At 42.0% G+C, this 27,641-nt stretch overlaps 2 protein-coding genes across 2 annotated transcripts in view; one reads left to right on the top strand and one right to left on the bottom strand.

Moving 5' to 3' along the window:
• The window catches only part of LOC140294994 (protein NLRC3-like), a 334,914-nt gene that overhangs the window by 209,384 nt on the left and 97,889 nt on the right, over positions 1 to 27,641 (bottom strand). The window lies entirely within an intron of this gene.
• LOC140294978 (uncharacterized) lies at positions 1,659 to 25,746 on the top strand. Its single transcript, XM_072379627.1, has 4 exons — positions 1,659 to 1,858; positions 2,025 to 3,807; positions 9,578 to 9,647; positions 24,383 to 25,746. Exons 1-4 carry the CDS (start codon positions 1,666 to 1,668, stop codon positions 25,595 to 25,597), a joined length of 3,261 nt encoding a protein of 1,086 aa, XP_072235728.1. The 5' UTR covers positions 1,659 to 1,665; the 3' UTR covers positions 25,598 to 25,746.

Raw genomic sequence — 27,641 nt, 5'->3', positions numbered from 1 at the left:
ATTAAATATTCCAAAGTCAGTTTTCCAGTGTGGTGCAGCTGCAGTTTGTCTCTGAAAGAGCAGAATGAATCTGATCACACAAACAGTAAAGAATGAGTCAGGGAACCATACTGAAAGCTCAGAGCTTCAGTCTTCCTGTTTTCTCTCAGGTAAAATTACATCCAGCTTCCAGTTTCACACACCTCCTGACGTCTGCCTGCAGAGTGACAGAGCTGCCACAAGGGGGAGCTGTAACATTGTTCCACAGCAGCCACACTGACTCTCTGACAGGCCGTCTCACTGCAGACTCAAACACTATCACTGAATACTTTAGTTTGAAGAAAACAAGTGTTTTTCTGTCAGGATCCAGCAGAGACTCAGGCCTGAACCTGGAATCAGCTGTGTGTCCATGAAGAGTGACCGGTCAATGAATCCTCCTATCAGATTCAAATCAGACCAAGATCCATCCTTTAAGAGGTGAGCTGAGTGTAAATGTTGTAACAGAGTGAAATGCAGCAGACTCAGTTTGAACAGTTTTTATTCCAACATGTGTTTAATGTGAGCTCAGCTCTGTTTCACATCCATTTCTATGTTCATATGTGAAGCGGTGTGTGTTGGATGTTTTCCACAAACACAGCAGTCACAGAGGAAAGAATGAATGTTGGAGGAGGTGTTTCTGAGTGTCTGTAGGACACCAGCTGGTCCAGCAGGTGTCACCTTTGTGCTTTGGCTCTAACACAGTGTAGGTAGGAACTTCCACTTAGGTGGCAGGTGTTGCTGGATGGAGGACAGATAGATTTATTTAGAATTAAAAACCTGTACGTCTGAACCACATCAAGCTGATGGAGGTGTGATGTGTTCCAGGTTCAGGAGAGGATCAGTCACCAGGGTGCTGGTTAGCTGCTTAAAGCTTTGAGGAGTTCAAATTAGTAAGCAACAGAACAAAAGTTTGTCCTGAAAGACTGAAATTAAACTTGGTAAACAGACAGTAACTCTGCTTCTTCCAGTTAACTAAACAGAGCTTTTGGAAGCTGCAATGAAAGTTTGTCCCCTGTCTTTGGGAAATAATCATCAGATGATGTTGTACAGTCATCGTCTGAGGCCTTCACACTGGGAGCTGCCCAGTACAACCAGTCTGATCCAAGCACACTGGCTGCCTTGCTCCAGGGCACTTCAGCAGGGAGGGAAAGCTTTCTGAAGGGGTTGCTGAGAGCTGTTGGACCCAACCAAAGTGAGCTGAAAGCTCCAAGCAGCTGCAGACTGAGCTGTTGATTCTCAGTGGGATCAGCAGGACTAGTAAAGCTTTCCCACTGCAGGGAGTCCTCTGATTCACTGTTCACATCCACACATCACTTCATGGAGCTTTACCTTGTGTTTGTCTCTGTGTGGACAGACAGAATGTGAGCTCATTCTTCATGATTCCTCCACAGAGTGGACCAGCAGAGCTCAGAGGTTCCCAGTAGGCAGTCTGCCCAGCAGCATCAAACACAGCTGGACTCCATATTTATGGTCTGTACATGTACAACAACTACTTTTCCATCTATTCTGTTCACAGTCATCTCCATGCTGCACTTTGTAGACCAGTGGATTGTCAGTGTGTCCAACATGGATCTGATGTTTGGCTCCATGACTTCAGTCTGATTGGCTCATTCATATAGTATTCTGTTCCAGCTGCTGGAGGACAACATGGTCACTTTTGTGAAGGAGGAGCTGAAGAAGATCCAGAAGGTTCTGAATCCAGATTACCCAGAATGCTTAGAGCGTCAGAGGGAGGATGAGGATGAAGAGCAGAGGAGCAGCAGAGAGGCATTAGTGAAGATCACAGTTCAATTCCTGAGGAGAATGAAGCAGGAGGAGCTGGCTGACCGTCTGCAGAGCAGTAAGAGGATTTCTCTAAAGATTTAACCTGCTGGATAAATGACACATTTACTGATGTCTCAACACACAGAACGACACATGTTCAAATACTCATTCTCAGATAAATTAAAGGTTTGAAGATTTTCTGTGTATTGTATTGACTGATCTTATTTGTCGTGTTTATTTAGAACTTTTTGACCCAGTTTTCCGACATAAATCTGCTCTGAAGAAGAAGTTCCAGTGTGTGTTTGAGGGGATTTCTAAAGCAGGAAACCCAACCCTTCTGAATCAGATCTACACAGAGCTCTACATCACAGAGGGAGGGACTGGAGAGGTCAATGATGAACATGAGATCAGACACATTGAAACAGCATCCAGGAAAGCAGACAGAGCAGAAACAACCATCAGACAAGAAGACATCTTTAAACTCCCACCTGGAAGAGATGAACCAATCAGAACAGTGATGACAAAGGGAGTGGCTGGCATTGGGAAAACAGTCTTAACACAGAAGTTCACTCTGGACTGGGCTGAAGGCAAAGCCAACCAGGACATCCAGTTCATGTTTCTATTCACTTTCAGAGAGCTGAATGTGCTGAAAGAGAAAAAGTTCAGCTTGGTGGAGCTTGTTCATCACTTCTTTACTGAAACCAAAGAAGCAGGAATCTGCAGCTTTGAAGAGTTCCAGGTTGTGTTCATCTTTGACGGTCTGGATGAGTGTCGACTTCCTCTGGACTTCCACAACAAGGAGCCCCTGACTGATGTTGCAGAGTCCACCTCAGTGGATGTGCTGCTGACAAACCTCATCAGGGGGAAACTGCTTCCCTCTGCTCGCCTCTGGATAACCACACGACCTGCAGCAGCCAATCAGATCCCTCCTGACTGTGTTGACATGGTGACAGAGGTCAGAGGGTTCACTGACCCACAGAAGGAGGAGTACTTCAGGAAGAGATTCAGAGATAAGAAGCAGGCCAGCAGCATCATCTCCCACATCCAGACATCACGAAGCCTCCACATCATGTGCCACATCCCAGTCTTCTGCTGGATCACTGCTACAGTTCTGGAGGATGTGTTGAAAACCAGAGAGGGAGGAGAGCTGCCCAAGACCCTGACTGAGATGTACATCCACTTCCTGGTGGTTCAGGCCAAAGTGAAGAAGGTCAAGTATGATGGAGGAGCTGAGACAGATCCACACTGGAGTCCAGAGAGCAGGAAGATGATTGAGTCACTGGGAAAACTGGCTTTTGAGCAGCTGCAGAAAGGAAACCTGATCTTCTATGAATCAGACCTGACAGAGTGTGGCATCGATATCTCAGCAGCCTCAGTGTACTCAGGAGTGTTCACACAGATCTTTATAGAGGAGAGAGGGCTGTACCAGGAGAAGGTGTTCTGCTTCATCCATCTGAGTGTTCAGGAGTTTCTGGCTGCTCTTCATGTCCATCTGACCTTCATCAACTCTGGAGTCAACCTGATGGAAGAACAATCAAAGTCTCAGAAGTCTGACACACTAAAAGAGACTCTCTTCTTCCAGAGTGCTGTGAACAAGGCCTTACAGAGTCCAAATGGACACCTGGACCTGTTCCTCCGCTTCCTCCTGGGTCTTTCCCTGCAGACCAATCAGAGTCTGCTACGAGGCCTGCTGACACAGACAGGAAGTAGCTCACAGACCAATCAGGAAACAGTTAATTACATCAAGGAGAAGATCAGTGAGAATCTGTCTGCAGAGAGAAGCATCAATCTGTTCCACTGTCTGAATGAACTGAATGATCGTTCTCTAGTGGAGGAGATCCAACAGTCCCTGAGTTCAGGAAGTCTCTCCACAGATAAACTGTCTCCTGCTCAGTGGTCAGCTCTGGTCTTCATCTTACTGTCATCAGGAAAAGATCTGGATGTGTTTGACCTGAAGAAATACTCTGCTTCAGATGAGGCTCTTCTGAGGCTGCTGCCAGTGTTCAAAGCGTCCAACAAAGCTCTGTAAGTACAGACCCGGTTTAACCACTTTCAGTAGAGTGGAAGCCAGGTGACGTTTGTGGACTTTGTGAAACCTTCTTAAAACCCTGTCCTTCCACTCATTCTGAAATAAAAACGGGTCATTTTGCAGCAGAATGGAAAAAAAAACCTTGTTTTCATCAGATAACAGGATAAATATGTTATAATAAATATAAATATGTTATATTCAGCTGATTTCAGTTTTGACTGTTGAGAGTATCCAAAATTGAACTGTGAGTCAGGTTGTTCGTCTGTTTTACTGCAGTTATCAGAACTGACACAATTACTTTGGAGGCAAAGATGAGAGGCTGAACAACACCTACTCCTCTGCTTCATTACAGTGCAGTGATGAAGCTGAAGGTTAACCTGTCACAGATCTAACTGCAGAGTGATAGATGGCATCCAGAGTGTCAGAGTAGAGACTGATGGATGCATATAGATCAACATTTCCTCCTCCTCCACTCTGTGTCCACACAATGTAGAAAAACTGCCTCATTTCTGTACAAAAACTCAGTTTTACACATGTCACTTAAATCTGATTCATGAGTTTTAACAGTGAGACCTTCATCTGTCCAAATATTAGCAACAACATTTATTTATAAAGTCAGTAAAAGTTCCATCCACAGTCACAGTTGTAGAAAACAGGATTATCTGCATCTGAAACAAGTTCAACATTTAACAACATTTAAAAAAGCAGTTGCAACTGCAGTTTTTCAGTGTCCATGCTTATAGTTTGAGCTCTATAACAGAGGACTGTGTCATCAGCATAAAGATGGACATGACCATCAGCTCAGTGTGAAACTCTGTCAGTTATATACATGGTGAACAGGACAGGACCTGAGAGGAGCTCAGTTTACAGTCACCCAACAATTCACACTGAGATCTATCAGAGAAACATTATGGAACCATCTACAGGCTGTTTGATCCAAGTCAGAGGATCCAAGCTGCTTCTGGGATCCACCAAGAGCACTGCATCATGCTGATCCCCACTGAAGTTTTGCATTATAGATATATGTCAAGAGGTCTGAGATAAAATAAGTGAGTGAGTTGAAGAAATGATGGATCAGCTTGTATTATCAGAACCTGTAAAATCATAACCAGATGTTGTCATCATGTTCAAAGTATTTAGACAGATGAACACATTTGTGAAGCTGTTATTGTACAGATAATAACATGAGCTGCAGTCAGCTCCAGTACCTGTATCTCCACTTCACCTGTCTCTCCTCTCAGATAACTGTGAAATAATGACATTATGAGATTACATCACTGAGATGATTGCATTATCACAAAGGGAATGATGTGCTGATAAATGTTAGACTTTGTTCCTGGTTGGCAGCTCTGAAGTCAGCCCCACCATCAATCTGATGGCATTAGTTCCTAAGGTTTGTTCCCCATGAAACCCTCTGCTGTTTGAATCAGATTCTGAGGATGTCTCTGATAAGCTGCAGTTCCAAGGTGGAAAGGCTCAGCCACCATGTGGACTCCTTGTTTCACTCATGATGTGTCTTTGAGCATAAAAAAGCACAGCACGGACATGATCACAGGCTTATAAACCTGATGTTCCCTATAAGTGGTCTTTCTGTCCACATTCAGCGTTAGAGGTGATTGATTCTGATCCCAACTGTTCTTTTTCTCTGTAATTGTCTCTTCAGACTGAGTGTCTGTAACCTCTCAGATGAAGGATGTGCAGCTCTGTCCTCAGCTCTCAGCTCCCAGTCCTCTAGTTTGACAGAACTGGACCTGAGTAACAACAACCTGCAGGATTCAGGGGTGAAGCAGGTGTCTGCTGGACTGAAGAATCCAAACTGCAGACTGGAAACACTCAGGTCAGGATTCATCAAACTGTTTTTATGAACAGCTGACAGAACACCTGTGGATGGTCTTTGTATGATTGTTACAGAAGCTTTAGGCCTCTGACATCACAGGAACTTACCTGAACCTGATACCTGGCCCACAACCTGAACCTGGAAAGACTTTTTTGGGTCATTTGGTCAGTTTCCTTTTGGGCTGCGTTTTCATCCAATAAATAATGTGAAGATTCATATAAAGTTATTTGAGTGAGTTGTCCTCCTGAGCCCAACTGATGGGCGGGGCAAACAAGTTGTCAACAAGTGTTGTACCTCGTTCCTTCTAACTTACCTTATATGCATGACATTACGTTCCCTTTCAGTCGATTCACTCGGTACAACACTTATAGTCTGGGACATATATACATGCCCCACAAAGCAGCCGTTAAACCTGGGTCAGAACCACCACCGACCACCAGTTCAGACCCAGCAGAAAGAACAGAGTGACCCACCGAAGGGCCTGTCGCATCCAAGCTGTAGAACTGAACAAAAGTGTGTGGTGATGACCAACTGGCTGCAGCACAGGCATCACCCACAGAAACTCCTCTAAACAGGGCCCATGACGCTGCCACGCCCCCGGGTTGAATGAGCTCTGACACCATGAGGTGGAGGGAGACCCCTGCTGCTGTAAGTTAGAGAAATAGCTTCTACAATCCAATGAGACAGTGTCTGCCGAGACAGAGCTTTGCTCCTGGCTGGATTGACAAAACATACAAACAGCTGGTCACATAAAGGCACATTCTGTGTGCGGACAATGTAAGAATGAAACGCAGTTTCAAAAGGAGGGGCGTAGAAACTTGAGAGCTCCATCACCATGGAGCTGTGGTCGGATGGAATAACCTGAGGTAAGAGTTCCAAGAGTTCTGCAGCCAGGCACGCAAACCAGCAGGCAGCAGTGACCCACACCAACAAGAGTGTTTAATCTAATGTTCTGGGGGAACAAGGCTAACTAGCAGAAACTAGGGAGCCTGAGATCAACAGAGGAGTTCTTAGTGAAGTGAAAAGCGTAAGAACTGAGGAATGACTGGAATGATGACTGTAAATACAGTGTGGGTGGGGCCCATCACACATTATCACTGCATGAGGGCGTGATTCGAGGTGTCTTCTGCCAGAACACGCCAGGGCGTGACATCCCATCCTACATGTGTTGTACCGAGTGAATCAACTGAAAGAGAACTACCATTAACAATGTTTAATTTCATGTACATTCAATCTGTTACATTCAACACAGTACAATTCAGTTTCAGTATAAGTTGTAAACATTAAGGATAAGAAATACACAGCCAGAACATTGGAAACAGCCTGCACACGCTCCCACAGAATCAGACCAGTTTCTGGTGGACCATCACTTTTTGGAACAACACCGGTCCTCAACCCATCGCCCCGATACTGTCCTTCTGCCACCTGACGAGTGTTGACTCGTTTTTAATGCCACCATTTCTTTTTTACCTTTGCAGGGTCCTTTTCTCAGACTTTACAGAGTTGATTCTTCTGTTTCTTTTTTCCATCCAGCAGCTTTTCTTCTGTTGTTGATTCCAGAACTAAGATCAGCAAATAAAACAGATTTAATTTTCTCTGCTTCACTGATGAGCGTCTCAGTTTCACATTTGTTAAATCAGCTTCTTCTTTCCTGCTGCTCTCGCTTTATCTGAAAAGGACTAAGTAGGGGAGTGTCTGCATGTATTTGTGGCTAAAATGACCAGGTTCATCCACGTGTGTAGTTTGATTCTGACTCAGATTTATGAAGACACAAAGTCAGTAATGTGAGACAGTTCCAGTTTCTCTGAACATTTGTTGACATTCAGCTTCAGTTTCAGAGCAGTTCTCTCAGAGTTTCTGTGTTGTTTTGTGTGTCTGCAGCCTGTCAGGCTGTCTGATCACAGAGGAAGGCTGTGCTTCTCTGGCCTTAGCTGTGACCTCCAACCCCTCCCATCTGAGAGAGCTGGACCTGAGCTACAACCATCCAGGAGACTCAGGAGTGAAGCTGCTGACGGCTGCACTGAAGGATCCACACAAACTCAGGTATGGAGAGGCCTGCTGCAGCCACACACAATGTCTGATAGAGGAGGAAGAGCTGGAAACATGTTCTCTGTCCTGCACTCAGCCCTGTGTTTTTGCTTCCTGCTGAGTGTTACATGAACAATCACACATGTAGGAGCCTTTTTCCTTTGCTCACAGCAGAAACACTGGTTGAACAGAAACAGCAGATATTTGTGGAGGAGGTCTACAAGGAGAACATCTGCAGGAACAACAGTGAGAAGTGTCTGTTGGTCCTCTGACCCTGGATCAGATACAGAGATGGGTCCAGGCCATGTTAGCCTAGCTTAGCACAAAGATTTATAAAACCATGTTCACCGTACATCTGGAAATATGAACATGTGGATTAGACCTGTGTCCCTCCCTCCATACGCCCACATGGGGGATCTTCAGCTGGACCGGCTCTCTGACAGCTTCAACACATTCAGAGAACAATGTGTGGAACTGGATGTGTTTCAGCTTAGAGATAAAGCCACCAGAGCAAACTTCAACAATCCTCTGAGCGCCACATGACTTGATATCAGACTTACTGACAGAGCACACAGATCCCTGCCTCTGGAGTTTGTCATGTTAGTGATCACTGCTCCATCACCTGTGTCAGAGACACTAAAATCACTCAGTCTCTAATGACCAGCACAGGAAATGAGAAGCATTTGAATGTTCAGGATGTTTGAAATGACTCTGATCATATATTCTCTGTTACTTATCCTGCCGTGGCTCTGGACGACTTTTCACAGTGTTACGGTGACCAAATTCCAATTCACCAGATGTGGGACAAAAACTGTCACAGTTTAGTCATCCAACCATCAGTAATTTTCCATTGATCCTGCTTCTGCCCCACTCAGCCTGTCAGCCACACACACCTCATCAGTTAACTCCACTCACCTGTGCACACAGCTGCCTCTCATCACATGCAATCAGCCCAGCATATAGTCACCAGCTCCACACTCTATCCTTTGCCAGATTGTTCTTTGCCATGCAAGTCTTTCCAGCGTTCTCCTGCCAGCTTTACTGGTACCGACCTCGCCTGTCCCTGATTCCCCGCTTCGTCTGCCTCCTGGTAATTCGACCCAGCCTTCTGTCCCTGACCAAGAACTTTGCCTCTCCTCTCCTGATTCCTGTTTGCCGGTTTCTAAACCGTTTGTCTGTCTTCCAGAGTTTCAGTAAAGCCTTGAACTTTTTACCACTGTCTTCTGACTCCTTTGTACTGCAATTGGGTCCATACACCACCCGTTAAAAAAAACTATGTTTGTGTGGGACAATGTGGGATACCAGTGCACTGAGGTGGCCTAAAATAAATTTTAAAAATAAACCTCTATTCTACCCCTTAGCTTGTACATTATTATCCTTAGCCATCTGGTTGATTCAGTAGCACATAACAGACTGCAAATAAAAACTTAACAAATATATCTTATTTTAATGCAACTTTCTCAAGTTCTCTCACGTACGAAAACATAGTCAGCATGGAGCTGTCATTAAGCTGACCAGATTTCTGAAATGAAAATCGGGGACATTTTCATTGCAGTGGTGAAAAATCATCAAATATCATCATCATTATGAAATTAAAAAAAACAGGTACAAGTACTTTTCCATGTTTCTTAACCATCTTTTATTACACAAAAGGTGGCAATCAAAAAATTAGGTGACATTACAGTTATCTCCTCATTCATCCACCTCCACCTCAGGAGCCTGGGTAGAATAAGAGCAGAGTAAACAATCATACTTACTTCAATGTTACATCACTTCACACACACACACATGCACTCACAGCCAAGTCTACCGCCAGTTCACACAAAATAAATAAGTTAATACACAACATACCATTTATCGCGGCCGCTGGTCTCCTTTTCTTTCCTTTTTGCCACCTCCAGATTGCTGTTGTTGACGCCGCTGCGTCTGTACGTCATGACGTCTTCTCTGGTGATGCGTTCAATGGCGACCGTAATAACTGGTGTTACCTTGAGTCTGCGCGCATTTTCCCCCGCTCGGTGTCAAAATAGGGGACATTTTCGGGGACAGCTTTGACATCGCGGACGTCTGGTCACCTTATCTTTCATACTATTTTACATCGCATCTGAAGTTAACACACCTGACTGTGTACAATTGAACACAATAGACAGTCAGGACTACAATTGTTCTTTCAATTATAGTGCTTTTTGTGAGTCTGGCATTGTATGTGTTGTTTTACGTCGTATTCACCTCCACGTGGAACGGAAAAATTACTCAAGCAAACTTCACACAAAACTTAACCAGATTCGCCTTGCACTGGTTTCACCCAGGGGTAGATGTTTTTCCAGTCTTTGTTGTAGCTGCATTTTCTTTCTTTAGTTGTACAAGTCGTATTTTCTCCCTTTCCCGCCATGTCTCATGCTGCATGTCGGTACCGTTCTGACCTGATTTGCATTTTTCTTTGTTGTTTCTTCTTCATCCCAGCCACAGATGGGGTGAAGAAAAAGAAAAAAAAAAACGTGTGGGACAATCCAATAAACACTATCCAAGGAATTCCAGAGAAACAGGAAGAGAGGGACACTGGGGGAAGGAGAGGAAGAGGCTGGAGGCTTTTCAGTCTGTTTCAGATTCCTGAAAAGTGATCAGGCTGAAATAAATGAGTGATTATGATCAATAAAACCACAACACCTGGTAGTTAATATACTTCCAATGACTATAGATTCTCCTCTGATCTTATTCTGAGCCGTTAATGTTCAGTGTGGAGGGTGGAATGAGGGGAGTGTTTCTAGTCTAACTTTTCTAGATGAATGTCTTCCCCTGGCTGGCTGTGCAGCATTCAGATTGACCAATGGGTCTGAGAAAGGATCTGGATGTTTGGCTGCCCTGAAACATACTGAGAGGAGGAGTCAGCAGAAACAATGTGACCATCAGGAGAGACCATGATGTCAGAAACTGAAGTGATTTCATTAGAATTCTTAAAGCTCATATTTGGATTCAGAAATGAGTGAAAAATCAAAGTGAAAATTCTTCCAGACTTGAAGAGTTGAATTCAGAGACAGAAACTTCATCTCCATAATCTGACTGCAGAAGACATTTGGTGCTTTTAAACTTCAGAATGAGCTCAGACAGATTTCCTTCCATCCATCGTTCTTCTCTTTCTTCACTTTCTTTTCTTTCCTCCTTTTTCTGAGATAAATCAAATAATGAAAGCATCTCTGCATGAGTCCATAATCTGCTGTGCAGAGATGATTGAAAGGAGTTTTGTGTTCAGTGTTGATCAAACAGCTTTCATTCTAGTTTTCAGATGCTCCATTCCAGTGGATGTGTCCAGACGTTTTCCTGTTCCTTTCTCAGTGTAGAACAATGTGTATGTGAGAGCCATATAATGTCCATGTTTGCATGCTGAAAGAGACTGTGCTGCTCTGACCCCCCTCCTCCTTTCAGGGTGGAGCCTGCTGGAGAACGATGGTTGACACCAGGTCTGAGGAAGTGTAAGTGTGTTCTTCATCTGATTCATGACATCCAACCATCTTCACACTGTCACATCACTCATTGATCAAAGTGAACAGATGATAGATCAATAACTGCAGCTGGATTGTGTTTGTTCTCTCCATCAGATTCCTGTCAACTCACAATCGACACAAACACAGTGAACAGAAAACTGAAACTGTCTGACAACAACAGGAAGGTGATACTTGTGGAGGAGGTTCAGTCATATCCTGATCATCCAGACAGATTTGATTACAAGTGTCCTCAGCTGCTGTGTAGAAATGTTCTGACTGATCGCTGTTACTGGGAGGTCGAGTGGAAAGGAGAAATTGATGTATCAGTGAGTTACAGAGGAATCAATAGGAGAGGAGGAGGCAGTGACTGTGTGTTTGGATGGAATGATCAGTCCTGGAGGCTGAGGTGCTCTGATCTTTTTGGTTACTTTTTGGTCTGTCACAATCAAAGAGAAACACGCATTACCTGCTCCTCTGTCTCTAACAGAGCAGCAGTGTATGTGGACCGTCCTGCTGGCACTCTGTCCTTCTACAGAGTCTCCTCTGACACACTGATCCACCTCCACACCTTCAACACCACATTCACTGAAGAACCTCTGCATCCTGGATTTAGGTTCTGGTTCAGTTCATCTGATTCCTCAGTGTATCTGTGTTGAGTATAAAGAGTTTTCTCCTGTCAGAGAATCACTGCTGAACAGATCGTTCAGTCTGTACATGTCTGTCTCTTTCACTCAGAAACACCTTTTCAGATTCATGGATTCAGTCACTTTCTGTTTGAAACTCTTCTAAATGATTCCTTGGAAACTTCTTCCTCTTCCAGTCCTTTAAAGATGGAAGCTGCCATTCTTCCAGGATGTTGTTTTTCTGTGTGTTTCCAGTCAAAGCTTCACACTGAATATCAGTATGTTGTGTTTCTCTGAAGCTCACTTCAACTGAGACCATTCAGTTCATGTCAGCTGCAGTTAGTTTGCTGCACATGTGACAAACTGTGATATCAGAGAGGAATCACTGAGCTGCAATCAGCCAATCAGAAAATTGGGTCAAATTGTTAGGAAAAAAAGGCAGATGTGTCTTTCTTTTCAAATGTGTTTTAGTTTGTGTTGCAAAAGCTTTAAAAAAAACATGGATCATACAAAGAAAGCAGCAGAACTGAGTGTTTGTGTTAATATGGTGTTATCTGCTCTAAATATTGTTTTCATTCTATCTGTTCTGTTTCCTGTCTGTCTTCTCTGCTAATTATTCACAATAATAAAGCTGAACTTCAACCTAAATGCAGCCGTACTTCCTTAAAGCAAAAATTATTCAATGAATCTGATGCTGATGTTTCACAGAGATGTTACTACATTGTTGTTCGTTTGATTGTTGAAGATTTGGATCATATATTTATATCTGACTGGACTTATTTACCCCATTAAATGTGTGAATCTTCCACCTCTCCATTAAAACAAAACTTGTTTCTGCAGAGAGTTTTATTCTGAAATAACTGAGTCATGCTTTTCGATCAGGATCCATCACAGACTAGACTTCCTGGAAGCTGAAAAACAGCTGGAAGGTCACGCACGTGTGATGATCAAAAGTTTACAAAATTCTTGGTTTTCCTGCTGTAAACATTCAACACATTCGTTTTTAAGAGGTTCAAAGCAAAATGTTGCAAAGGTGAAAATCTTCCTCTCACAGCGGTTGTGTTTTTCTGAGCGGTCTGATGTCTGTCCCGCGACCAACTGGACTGGAAACGTCACTAAAACAATGAAGCTGTTGTTTTAGCAGCCTCATGAAGTCGAGTGTCGTCCTGCTGGGAAAAACAGCAGCTGAGAGCTCAGATCAGGCATGAGCAGGGAAAACTGGGCAGAAACCTTCAAACACACCAGACTGAGAGCTGAAAGCACCCAACCACAGAGCCACAGCCAGGACCAGGACCCACAATGTTAAAATGTTTTCATTTTACACTGATTAGGTTAAAATGTGGAACTAAGAAATACAAAGAGTCTCTAAGATCAGATTACAGTTTAAGTACAGACGGTTCACGCTTTGTTGTGCTCTGGTGGGACCATAAAGATGTGAAATGACAGCTGATCATCCTGCTGATTTAGCTGCTGCTCTGATGCCACATGTTAACATCTGTCTGTTTGTCTCCAGGTGAACCATGACGAAGTGTACTCTGACCGTCTTTGTCCTGCTGAACGTCTTCACGCTGCTCAGGATTCCTGCAGGTGAGACACATCAAACATCTTCATCATTTAGAGTTTCAGCTGCTTTCACACAGAAAAACTCTAAACTACCTCACAGAGGAGACAAAGACCTGCCTGATGCAACCAGGAGCTCCATATTCACCTCACAGAAGCCTCTTATTTAATGTTGTAAAAGGAGTTTTACTGCCGATCTGTCATGTGTTCATGTTAGCTGCACCAAATAGAGAAATTTCACTCACTTTAAAAAAAACAGTATCACACATACAGACACATTAACACTAACAGGTTAAAAAAACAAGGCAAAAGTAACATAAAATCCCCAAAATGCAAACTTCTACACTGCTATATCTTTCTAGAAGTTTAAAGTGGAGAGTGAAACCTACTTTGACTCAGGTTCAGGTTGCTTCTTTCTGACCAGCAGCTTCAGCAGTTTCACCTCTGAAATCAATCTAAAGCAGTGTTTGTGCATGGAGTTTGTATTTTCTGTCAGTTTTGAACTGAGGAAGGTGAAATGAGGGCTCAGCTGATTGGAAACGTTTAGTTCATGATAATTTTTAATGTGTTATAAACACAGCTTGAATGAATGCATGGACTTGATCTTTATCTGAGTGCATTTTAGATCAGACAGTTATAGCTCATTTAAATACAACTTATTCCTCAGAAGTACAAGAAGAACTTGTATTTTAGACCCAATTACACCGGACTGTTCGAAGAGGTTTTCCCCTAAATCCACACCTCCACATTGGATTTGATCAGTCCACCACAGAGTTTTAAGATTGCTGGAATTAAACCTTTACTTGAAACTTTCCTTTTACTCTGGAACCAGAAATTCCCCTTAAACTTCTCTGATAAAAATGTCAGTTTGAGATGAATTCACAGGCATCAGTGTGTCAGTGGAACTGAAGGTGAACTGTTTGAGAGCTGAACACTGACAGGACTTTGTTTGCATGATGGAAACATGATGAAGAACAACATGACAAACTAAATCCATCATGTCAGAAGACAGAGTGGGAAAAGAATGAAAGTCAGCAGAAATTCAGCTCCATTATTGAATGAAGTCAAACACATTGAAGAGTTGGATCAGAGTTGAGGAGCTGTGTGGATTTGTAGTTGTGCATTTTCATCCCAGCTGTTAAACAACAGATAACAGTGTGTGTTACTAAATTCACCACCAAGCTGAATGTGTTTGTGGGAACATGAATGTTTTTTAGTCTTTCTGCATCATGTGACCCCGATTTTAATCATCTGCTGTCAGATTCAAATCAAGACCATGAAACCACACAGCAGCTTCAGCTGAGCTGTCAGTCAGCAGCAGCGGTCTTATCTGTGGGCCGCAGGGGCTGATGGGAGCTCTGAGGAGCTGTTAGAAAGCACGTGGCCCTGGTCTGATCTCACAGCTCGTCCTTGTTTGGCCTCAGCTGCATCAGAGCGCCACTTCTCCCCAGGTTCACCAGAGGAAACACCACTGCACAAAATGCTTTTCCTCCCAGCTGCTGCTCTGTGCTGTCTGTGTTCAGGTGAGTGTTTCCAGCCAATCAGGAGCCAGCAAACTCCACCTGGAACAAACACTGTCACACTGACCTTCATCTGTATGTCTGAGTCTCTACAGCGCTGGTTGCCATGGCAGCACAGCTGATCCAGGACCAGTGAACACTGACCAGGAGAGTTGGTCAAAGTGTCTCCTTCAGCTGTGGAACTGACCAGTGTGATGAAAACTGGATATACTGGTACCAGAAGAAAGAAGCAGAAACATTCACAGTGATTCTGGATATTAATAAAGATAGTGGTGATGATTATAAAGGTTATGGTCATCCTCAGAAAGATGATTTCTCAGCTGTGAATAAACAGAATGGCTGTGAGAGAGCAGTAAACCACAGCCCAGGTTCACATATTTCACCTCCATCTCAGACAGAGTCACAAACATACTGAGCTGAGGGAGTTTCTTCCTCTCTGCTGTCTTTATTTATTTCAACTTTTATTCAACTTTTTCTTATTATTAAGAGAAGTTTTCTGAAGGTTCAAAGATAAAAACTGTGAACATTTCAAAGATTTGTTCTGGAAAATGATCCAAATGAAACTTCAATTCACCATAAATAAAAGCAAGACATTTTAAAGACATTTATTTAATACTGAATGTTTTCATTCAAATGTCCAGATAAATATGAATCTCCTGCTTTGTGCTGCTGCTGGAATAAAGTCCATTCCTCCTTTAAAAGGTTTAATGAGCTCTTCATGAAATACTTCCAGCAGCACTTGTTGTTTCACAGCTTTCAGCAGATTTCACCTCATCATTTCACTTTATTCCATTTTAGAAGACAGATCTTGGACTGATCTCAGGTCAGGATTTTGTCCTTCTAGCAGCAGCTTATCAGGACGCTGATTTTGTTGGACAGATGTTCATCAGTTTCCTGTGGATGTTTCTGCTTCCCAGAGGATGAATCCAGGGTGCACTGAGACTGAGACAGGAGCAGGAAAACTTCCTAAATTCATGTGAAGTCTTTGTACCACATTACAGCTCAGAAACAGAACACATGCACAGTGAGGGCATGATGCTCAACACGTTTCTCAAAGCATTTACACAAGGACATTCATTATGTGCTGACAGTGATGTGATTTCCTTTTAGATCCATCAGCTCCACAGTTTTATATCTCTACATGTTAAGTATAAGGCAGCTTTCACAGCGAGCTATGTGGCAAATATCTGGAAACAACTGAGACTAACAGCCTGAAACATCCAGTTTCTACAAAGATAGCTCATATACACAGTTCTGTGGAATGTTTCTGTACAGTCATTATGGACATTAATGTCATTTCCATTTAGTCATTTAGCAGATGCTTTGATCCAAAGTGACTCACAGGTGAGGAAACAACATCCCAGTGCAGTCAGGCATACCTCTCATTTCCCTGTATTTGTGTCCATCCTCCAGACTCCTGTGGATCCTTTTTACCTCACGCTAAAAAAGCCAATATCACAGACGGAGAAAAGTTAGATCATGAGAGAGAAAAAAACTCTTGAAACTTTCTGTGAACAAAGCAAGGAGGTCAATAAATAAGTCTACACCTCATTACAGTGGTTAATATTTCTGTCTGAATAAGTTTTTGTTTGCATCTGTGTGGTTGTGGACATATTTGATCTAAGGGAACTTCAGATTGAAACCTCGCCAGTGAAGAACTGAATGTAGCACAACGTGTTGGTGTAAAAGACCACTCTGATGCTTAGAAGTCCATACTCCCACCAACTAGTTTAAAGCTGAATAATCCTTTCAGATGAGAGATGAAACGTCTTCAAGAACCAAGAAGAAGAAGAAGTTGCCCTTATTCAGGCTCTTACCCACAAAGTGTCACCGTGAGGAGCCCCCTTTCCAATCAGTAAACCTTCTTCTAAAAAAGTAGCCCTGAACAGCTGCCTCCAGCTCCTCTGAGGGACACACCTGCTGAACTGGTCATTGACATTAGAATAAAAAGGCTGCAGACAGACCAAAACTCCTGCATTGGAGATGAACCCTCTGTGTAATGCTTCTCACAGTTCATGAAAGAATATTATAAAATAACAATGATTTTAACCATCTGTAATTATACTGGGGCAGCTGCTTATCTGAAGTGTTGCATATGTCACTGTGATCTATGTTATTAATGTCCAAAGACATGTGAGCTGTGTTTAGATTTAGCCAAAAGCTGAAGTGGAGAAGAAGATCTTGCAATAAAGAAAGAGGAAAGGATGATGCACAGTTTTTACAGTAATGAATGACACACAGTGGTTCTAACGGTGCCCTGGAGCTGTTCACATCTGGTCTTAACGTGATGATCAGAAAAGTGAACTAAGTACATCTGTGAACACGTTCAACAACGATTCAGCTGCTCTTTTCTCCACTGTGGAAACCTCTCGGCCAAACTCGATAGTTCTTGTGATGAGAGATTTCAACTCGTGTAACCTCTCCCAGGAACTGACGAGCTCCAAACAGCTGGTGACATGCGCCATGCAGGACAGCGACACACTGGACCACTTCTACTCCACCATAAAACCCTCATACCGCTCCATCCCCCCCGCTGCCCTTGGACACTCCGACCACTGCATCATACAGATGGTCCCCACATACAGGCAGCAACTGAGAAGGGCCAAACCATCCAGGACTACAGTAAGGAGGTGGACTCCAGAGGCAAGGGACATGCTTCAGGACTGCATGGAGTCTACTGACTGGGAGTCACTGAGGGGCCCTGAGGATGACAACGGCAGCTTTTCTGACACTGTATGTTCCTACATCAGCTTCTGTGAGCAGGTCTGCCTCCCAACCAAAACCATCACAAGGCACAATAACCAAAAGCCCTGGTTCTCCAAGCAGCTCAGAGAGCTCAGGCGCCGGAAAGAGCAGGCGTACAGAGAGGGTGACATGGACACATTCAGGCTGGCCAGACAGGGCCTCAAGAAGGCCATCAAAAATGCTAAAGAGGACTATAGAGCCAGACTGGAGAGTGATTCAGGCACCAACGACCCTGGTTGGTAGAAGGCCTGTGGTCGCCCCCCCTCCCCCGGACTAGCTGACGATCTCAACACCTTCTACACCAGGTTTGAGAGACCCCCTGCTGCTTTATTGTCTCCAATCCCCCCCCCCCCCTCTCTCTCACAGGCACTGAGAGCTCACCGCCACCCACTTCTCATCCCCTTATCACATATGTGTATGATGAAATAGTTATTAACGTATTCTGTGTGTAAATTCTCCCAGAAAGGTAGCATCATATGATATGGCAGGTTGTGTGTGTTTTTCTGTCACTTTACTCAAAGAAAGTTAAGGCCTTAGCATGCATGAGGTGTTCTTATTGTACCCCAAATCCTTGGAACACAGTAAACACCTCACCTATGAATACATTAAGAAACAGTGAAAATACAGTTCTTGATCAGCAAACCTAATGCATCTGAAATATGTTAGATTAAGATTTACCTTAACAGGACATATCAAATCAAAATATTCTCACACGGGGGAAATCTTCCTCTTCCTAGCTGGCTCCATCCTCTTACCTATCCTTCTCTCCTCACTCTCCCTAATCTCAAAACTATCTCTCTCTCACTTAACTCCCCAAACTATCTCCAAACTACATTAACGCTATCCAAACTCGAGTATCCGAACTATCAAAACTCAAAAAGTGAACTGACCGCAACTCTCCATAAAAAAAAAAACACATTTTAAATGGAGACTGAGGGGTTTCTATGCTTGTCAATACTCGGGCATATAAATCTGACCAAATCTGAAGCGTTTACGGAAGAAGTCACGTGGTTGGGACGGGTAGTGAGGTTGCGGACGTCATCATTTTCGGCTCCTCCCCTAAATGAAGGAAGCCGTCTCCTCCATTACTGGACACACGCTTCGAAGCCTCAGCACATTTCAGAACATCATTACAGGAAGCTGCATGCAGGTGAGTCCAGAAAAGAATACATGTAGCGGTCAAACATTTGCAGAAATGTCTTCAAAGTGCTTTGTATCATTGGTTTGATTCCTGCACCTGGACACGGGCAGTCAGAACATGTACTAAAGAGTAAAAAAGTTCAAATAACCTGGCTGCTATTCACAGTTAGCATGTCCTGCTAATGCTAATGCTAATGGTCTGCTAACCGTTGTACTCAAAGCAGAAACCAGAAACACAACATCAACTATAGATTTCAATAAGCCGGCCAGATGGACAAATAAAATGGAGCTTTATCCTTTTAGCTGTGTGTTAAACACATTTTCCACTAAAGTTGCAGTTTTAAAAAATTTGATGATCAATGTAAAATTTAGAATTGTTCTTTCCGAGCTTATCTGGGTATCATTTGGCTTTTTGATAAAACTGTGGAGTGAAAACATTTGATATGATGTGTTTAATGTGTTTTAGTGTTTAAAATCTTAAAATGGGATTTAATTATGGTCTATATAAATGCTTCAATTACATTAAGAGTTTATGTTGTTTGAAGAGGAGTTATAGCATTAGAATATAGATTTGTCAGTGATCCAGGAAAGTATCACAGGAGCAGTAGAAATATACAGTTCAGTATCAGTGTCTGATTTCTCTGATTAAAAGATAGTCTGACTGTCCTCTTCAGAAGTGTCTCATGAAAGCTTCATTATTCAGTTTCCTTTACATATCCAATATTTTCTTTTATCCACGTATCAAAAAGGACTGACCGCATGATAAAAAGGTTGTACATGTCTTTACTCATAAAGTCCACCTGCCAACATCTGGAGTTAAAATGGAGCTAAAATGATCTTTATTAGGAGGATCTGTGCAACTTTTAGGAGCTGATACTCTGATCTGACCACAACACAAGATCACCTTTTACTCTTCAACTGGACACATAAGTTTACCAGTTAAGATAATTTCAGAATCAATGTAAAGGAGATTGTAGGTTATTAAAACACTCCTTTATATTTAAATGACAGCCTCAGAATGGTCCACTTCATGTTGTTCTTCAGAGTGTCTCAGATCAGTCAGACAGCTCCTGCTGACGTGCTGTTTGCCACACAGAACTAGATCATTCCCCCACTGAAACATCACATCTTCTCAGTTTCAAGCCTCAGTCCAGACTGAAGCTCCCTGAGTGCTGAACCGTGGGCTTCAGAGTTTAACCTGTGACAAATCTGAGATTACTCTGTTACTTTTCTGGATCCATGACAGCTTCTGGAAATGAGAACAAATTTAGAAATAGAGAAAATCTGAACTTCAGTCTTTGGGATGATATTGGGACCCTTTCCTCAAACAGTATCATTGTCTTAATGTAGTAAAATGATTTAAGTTGATCATGTTACACTGACTCAGATGAGATTCATGGGCTATTGCACATAGTGGGTGTCATTCTACAGAGTATATTATACATATATTATATTATACATTTATTATAAATTTTTTTCTGAATTTGATCAAAAAGCTCCAAATATTTTGAACTGTGACCTTAGTGGGTCTTTAAAGAACCATTTTAAAGTTCACAGGAATTTGAATTAAAACCACGGTAATAAGTTTAATTAAATGTGACTAGATGGTTAAAAACTGTCCAGAAAGGTTTTCAAGAGAAGAAGAAAAGTGGGTGTGGTTTGACATGCTGCACGCCACAGCTGGATCTTATTACAATTCAATTCAATTTTATTTATATAGCGCCAGATTACAACAATTGTCATCTCAAGGCACTTAAGTAATATAGTCCAATTCAAGCCAATTGGAATTCAATTAATTGTAATCATAATCCAATTAATTCATATAGAGCCAATTCAAAAAATTAATATCCTAGCTAAGGAAACCAACAGATTGCACCGAAACTTGTCTTCAGTCCAATCTCCCGTCCTGAGCGTGCCTGTGGCGACTGTAGAAAGGAACGACTCCCTTTTAACAGGAAGAAACCTCTGGCAGAACCAGACTCAGGAAGGGTGGCCATCCACCTCGACCAGCTGGGGTTTGAGAAGAAAGAAAATAGGGAAAAGAGGGGGGAAAAACACCATAACACCATTCAAAGGATACCTGTTGGAACAGGGAAACATACGTTAATAACCACAATAATGTCACATGTACATAAAATCAATTTTGAAATTAAACAGGGGGAAAAAGAGAGCAAAGTGAGGAATGGTGTGACAGATGAGGTCCCCCAGCAGTCTAAGCCTATAGCAGCTTAACTATGGGATGTTTCAGGATTACCTGAGCCATCCCTAACTATAAGCTTTATCGAAAAGGAAAGTTTTAAACCAAATCTTAAAAGTGGAAAGGGTGTCTGCTTCTCGGACATTTACTGGCAGCTTATTCCACAAGAGAGGGGCCTGATAACTGAAGGCTCTACCTCCCATTCTACTTTTAGAAACTCTGGGAACAACAAGTAAACCTGCAGTTTGGGAGCGAAGTGCTCTGTTAGGAAAATACCTTACAATGAGATCTTTAAGATATGATGGAGCTCGGTCATTAAGAGCTTTATATGTGAGAAGAAGAATCTTAAATTCTATTCTGAATTTAACAGGGAGCCAATGAAGAGAAGCTAAAACTGGAGAAACATGATCTCTCCTGTTAGTTCTCATCAGAACTCTGGCTGCAGCATTTTGTATCAGCTGGAGGCTTTTCAGAGAATATGTGGGACAGCCCAATAATAAGGAATTACAGTAGTTCAATGTTGAAGTAACAAATGCATGAACTAGTTTCTCTGCATCACCCTGAGACAGGATGTTCCTGATTTTTAGCAATATTACGAAGGTGAAAGAAGGCAGTCCTATAAACCAGTTTTATATGTGCGTCAAATGATAAATTCTGGTCAAAAATAACTCCAAGGTTCCTCACTGTAGAACTAGAAGCCAAGGAAATACCATCTAGAGTAACTATATAACTAGACAATTTCTCCCTGAAGCGCTCAGGTCCAAAGAGAACAACTTCAGTTTTGTCTGAATTTAAAAACAGACAGTTCTGAGTCATCCAGGTCTTTATGTCTTTAAGACAGGCTTGTAGTCTGACCAACCTGTTGGTTTCATCTGGTTTCATAGATAAGTACAGCTGAGTATCATCAGCATAACAATGGAAATTTATGCCAAGCTGTCTGATAATGTTACCTAGTGGAAGCATGTATAAAGTAAAAAGAATTGGTCCAAGCACAGAACCCTGAGGAACTCCATGACTTACTCCAACGTGTGAGGAAGATTCTTAATTTACAAGAACAAACTGGAATCTATCAGATAAATATGACTTAAACCAGCCTAATGCAGTTCCTTTAATCCCAATAACATGTTCAAGTCTCTGTAACAGAATGCTGTGATCGATCGTATCAAATGCAGCACTGAGATCCAACAGGACAAGCACAGAAACAAGTCCGCTATCAGAAGCTAACAGGAGATCATTGGTAACTTTCACCAGTGCTGTTTCTGTGCTATGATGCACTCTGAATCCTGACTGAAACTCTTCAAACAGATTATTTCTATGTAAATGATCACAAAGTTGAACTGCAGCTATTTTTTCAAGAACTTTGGACAAAAAAGGGAGATTGGATATAGGTCGATAATTAGCCAACACTTCTGAATCAAGAGTAGGTTTTTTAAGTAAAGGTTTAATTACAGCAACCTTAAAAGTCTGAGGTACATATCCTATCAACAAAGACTGATTGATCAAATCCAATATGGAAGTGTCAATTAAGGGGAAAACCTCCTTGAACAGTCTGGTTGGGATGGGGTCTAACATACAAGTTGATGGTTTAGAAGAGACTATTGCTGTTGTTAGATCAGAAAGATCAACTGGACAGAAGCTGTCTAAATACAATTCAGGTTCGAAAGATACTTCTAAAGCTGCTCTACTTGATGATACATCAGTGATAATAGTGGGAAGGATTCCATTAATCTTCTCTCTGATAGAAACAATTTTATTGATGAAGAATCTCCTGAAATCATCACTGCTGAGAGTTAAAGGAATACATGGCTCAACAGAGCTCGGACTCTTTGTCAGCCTGGCAACAGTGCTGAAAAGAAACCTGGGATTATTATTATTCTCTTCTATCAATAATGAATAATAAGCAGTTCTAGCTTTACGAAGTGCTTTCTTATACTTTATTAAACTATCTTTCCAGACTAATTGAGACTCTTCTAAATTAGAGGAACGCCACTGTCTCTCCAGCTTTCTTGCAGTCTGCTTTAACGCACGCAGCTGTGAGTTATACCAAGGAGCCAACCTCTTCTGACTGATTACCTTCCTTTTTAGAGGGGCAACGTTGTCCAGTGTTGTACGCATTGAAGCTGTAGTGCTGTCAACAAGAGAGTCAAGTTCTACTGGAGTAAAATTTAGGTAGCCGTCCTCTGTCATATCAGCACATGGCAGTGAAGAAAAGGATGATGAAATCAACTCTTTAAATCTGGTTACAGCATTCTCTGACAGACACCTTCTATATGTAGAATTCTTCTCAGAAACCGTGTAGTCAAGTAATGTAAATTCAAAAGTTATTAAAAAATGGTCAGACAAGACAGGGTTATGAGGGAACACTGTTAACTGTTCACTCTCAATTGTATGTACTGACAGTTGCAGACCGAGTCCATCAGTCGGAGGACCAGGACCAGAATGGAGCGGCAGAACCAGGATCCAAACACCTCCACTAAGAACAGAGCTGGTTCGTCCTCTGGTTCCACCGGGCTACAGGTCAGTGTGGAGGACATTAAAGACACGAGGACGAGTGTCGAGGCTCTGTGTATCGTCCGCTTGTTCTGCTTTTACTTCAAATGTGGAAAAAGTGTCAGCAAAGTATTTCCTGGTTTCATCTACCCTCTCTGATACAGATTTTGCTTAGACTGAAACTATGCTGCAGGCTGAATGATCTGCTGGAAGAAACTCAGTGGCCAGATTGTTGTGGTGGGACATTTTCTGGCTCTCAGTCTTCAGATTTGAGAGGTTCAGGAGCTTATATTCATTGTTTGTGTTTAAAGTCTCTGGATTACATGAATTAAACCTGGTGGTGGTAATACTTCTGGGTCTTTAATGGTTAGATGACAGGTTTGTAGATCTCTCTACCTCAGGGTAAAGAGTTTTAGAGAGAAACAAAGGTTGAGTTAAAACTGTTTCCCTGATAGCTGTTGAGCTCAATGGCTGCAGACCTCTGGGTTGTAAGCTGGAACAAAGGGTTAGTGTAATGAATGTCATGTATTACCACCACTGTTACTTTTATTAATTTAAACCAGTGATCATCAACCTTTTTCAGTCCAACCTCTACATGGTGTTTAACTGAACAACTTGGACAAGACTGTGCTTCATTCTATCATTTAGAAATATTGTAGCACAAGTTCCTTTTCAGAATTTCATCATGATAAAAAATAATTAGTGAAAGATCAAAAAGCAAGAGTTTACTGCTTAAAAACCTGAACGTGTGTAGAAGACATCAGAGCACAGTGTTGACAACTGAGGGCACTTCTAAACACACTCTCAGCATCTCAACACGTTTGATCTGAGATATTGAGACCTGTGGCTCGGTCTATACACGTCCAGTTAGAATATGTTGGTTAGCTTAGAGAAATCTTTTGTGTGAACTTCAGAAGGATCTAATCCTTCTTCCTCTCTGTCATTGCAGAAACATATAGCCCAAGAGGGCTCCAGATGTAACTCTTGTAAACACTCTGGGAAAGTTTTCAAAAGATCATCACATCTGAGGTATCATCAGAGGCTTCACAATGGAAAGAAACCATATAGCTGTGGTCAGTGTGGGGCAGCTTTCACTACATCTTCCCATTTTAAGAAACACCAACGTATTCACACAGGAGAGAAACCATACAGCTGTGGTCAGTGTGGAGCAGCTTTCACTCAATTATCTGGTCTAAAGGCACACCAACGTATTCACACAGGAGAGAAACCATACAGCTGTAGTCAGTGTGGAGCAGCTTTCGCTACATATTTCGAGCTTAAGACACACCAACGTATTCACACAGGAGAGAAACCATACAGCTGTAGTCAGTGTGGAGCAGCATTCACAACATCTTCCTATCTTAAGATACACCAACGTATTCACACAGGAGAGAAACCATACAGCTGTGGTCAGTGTGGAGCAGGTTTTGCTCGATTATCCAGTCTAAAGACACACCAACGTATTCACACAGGAGAGAAACCTTACAACTGTGGTCAGTGTGGGGCAGCTTTCACTACATCATCCGATTTTAAGACTCACCAACGTATTCACACAGGAGAGAAACCTTACAACTGTGGTCAGTGTGGCGCAGCATTCACTACATCTTCCAATCTTAAGAAACACCAACGTAGTCACACAGGAGAGAAACCTTACAGCTGTGGTCAGTGTGGAGCAGCTTTCACTACATCTACCAATCTTAAGATACACCAACGTATTCACACAGGAGAGAAACCATATAGCTGTGGTCAGTGTGGAGCAGCTTTCACTACATCTTCCAATCTTAAGATACACCAACGTATTCACACAGGACAGAAATCTTACAGCTGTAGTCAGTGTGGAGCAGCATTCACAACATCTTCCTATCTTAAGATACACCAACGTATTCACACAGGAGAGAAACCTTACAGCTGTGGTCAGTGTGGAGCAGGTTTTGTTCGATTATCCAGTCTAAAGACACACCAATGTATTCACACAGGAGAGAAGCCTTACAACTGTGGTCAGTGTGGAGCAGCATTCACTGAATCATCTAATCTTAAGAAACACCAACGTATTCACACAGTAGAGAAACCTTACAGCTGTGGTCAGTGTGGGGCAGCTTTCACTCAATTGTCTCACCTAAAGACTCACCAACGTACTCACACTGCGGATAAATTATTGGTTTAAATCAACAATATATTTTACGGCAGATAAGAAAACATTCACCTGGGAGCAGCAACAGGAACTACAAATCAGAAGAATTTCCCTTGTTCAGATTAAAAATTTTCTTTGTGGATTACCACCTTCTCTTGTCAGGACTTTTGTTCTGAATGTTCTGTGGGTAGCACATGTTTGAAGAATCATTAAAAGTGCTTTATAATTTGTTGGGATAGTTGGGAACTATGGACGGATCTCCCACCGTTCAAGATAAATATGGCATCAGTTCTAAGTTGATAGATAGAACAATATCAGTGCCTTGAGATGACATTGTTTTAATTTGGCGCTATATGAATAAAATTGAATTGAAAATGCAATCTTTTTGAAAGTAGATACATATTTTATTCTATTACACTGAACATATATGTTTTGTTTAAAGTTAAAATTCACAAAGTAGCTGTGCACCAGCTGTGGGTATGTTTGTAAACATACAACATCTTTAGAAGCGAGATATCATTTCAGTTTGATGTAAAGTCTAGCTTTACACTTGTTTGTATTTCATTGTTCTGCATTTTATTAAAGTTTAGATGTCAACATTTCTCATGCGTTTCATCTTCTTGCTACAGAGAGGGGCGGCTGTAGCTCAGGATACATGTCCCCGGGATACATGTCGAAGCGTCCTTGGGCAAGACACTGAACCCCACGTTGTTCCCCCAGTGTAACATTGGGGGTATGAATGTGTGTATGAATGATTAGAAAAAGCACGTAGTTATGTGTATCTTAAGACGTGCTGTATGAGTGTGTGTGAGTGGGGGGAATGTGGCATGTAGTGAAGCGCTTTGAGTGGTCAGTTAGACTAGAAAAGCGCTATACAAGCACAAGTACAAGTACAAGTCCATTTACCATTGACCATATTAAAAAAAAAAAAAATTGTGTTTGGTTCTAATCTTTGTGCTAATCTTTCCCAAAGACTTAGAAATTTTTAACGCAGTCTGAAAAAGGTTTGGAGTTGTTCCCTGTACTTTCCAGACAGCTGTTTGATTGTCATGACTAAAGCTGAAAGTTAAGGCTGTTCCAACACTAAAAGGGCACGAGGCTCAACTTCAAGCTGTGAAACTATGTCAAATGTCTGTTGTGTTGGTGTCAAGAAAATTCTCTCAAAATGAGGCTCAGAGTCGCTGGAGACAATACCAAACATTTATTCTCACAGCAAGGAGTCTGCATGACATATCAAGAAGCTGACACAGATTTGTCTGAGTTAAAAAAAACAAACAATGATGCTATCGCTATTTAGTTTCCACTTCTGTATATAACGGTGCTGAGCCTGAGTGAGATGGAGATTTCAATTTCCTAGAGGCAACCTCCCAAAGGGATTAATAAAGTCATCCATCCTATGAGATCACTGGCCACACAAGGTTATGCGACATTCAGTCAAACAAGGATTAGACAGAAGTTGAAATAAGATAGATAAGAGGACTCTCAGCACACAGTGTCTCTTGACCCTGCAGCATCTCACACGTGGTACTTGCTTTTTGTCATAATATAACTTCATGATTTTTTTTTAACATATCTCTCCTGTTTATAATAGAAAAGAAGGTGTAAATTCACAGTAGAGTCATATATACACATGCATTTTTTTGTATATCTTCTACGTCATTGTCATTGTTAAACAGTTTGTTATGTTGACCTCTGTTTGTTCTTGGCTCTCAGTCTCCATGTTGCTGATCCTGGATCTGCTGAGATGTCCCAGGTCATTGTTGGCTTTGATCCTCATACATTTATTTTTGTCCTGAGAAAGAAGAAGTTCCAAAAAGAGAAACAGGGACTCCTTTTGAATTTGACACAGCCTATATCATGTCAACGTTCATTTGGGTCTGCCGTTTTTCATTTAGTTTCAGACTTGTTATTGGATTCAAATGTTGATGAGTTTCTGTGACAGATAGGCTCCAGTCCCCCTGAAACCATGTAAAGCAAATGGAAGGATGGATAGTTTGTGGCACCATTATTAATTCATTCCACTTCAGTATTGAAATCTTTTTGTTCCATTCAATGTAAAGTTATCCTGAAGATAACA

This window comes from Leuresthes tenuis, unplaced genomic scaffold (genome assembly GCF_036924035.1).
Source record: "Leuresthes tenuis unplaced genomic scaffold, fLeuTen1.0.hap1 SCAF_1, whole genome shotgun sequence".
Taxonomy (NCBI): Eukaryota; Metazoa; Chordata; class Actinopteri; order Atheriniformes; family Atherinopsidae; genus Leuresthes; species Leuresthes tenuis.
The sequence above is the reverse complement of the archived record's forward strand: the minus strand, read 5'-3'. Positions and strand labels throughout refer to the sequence as shown.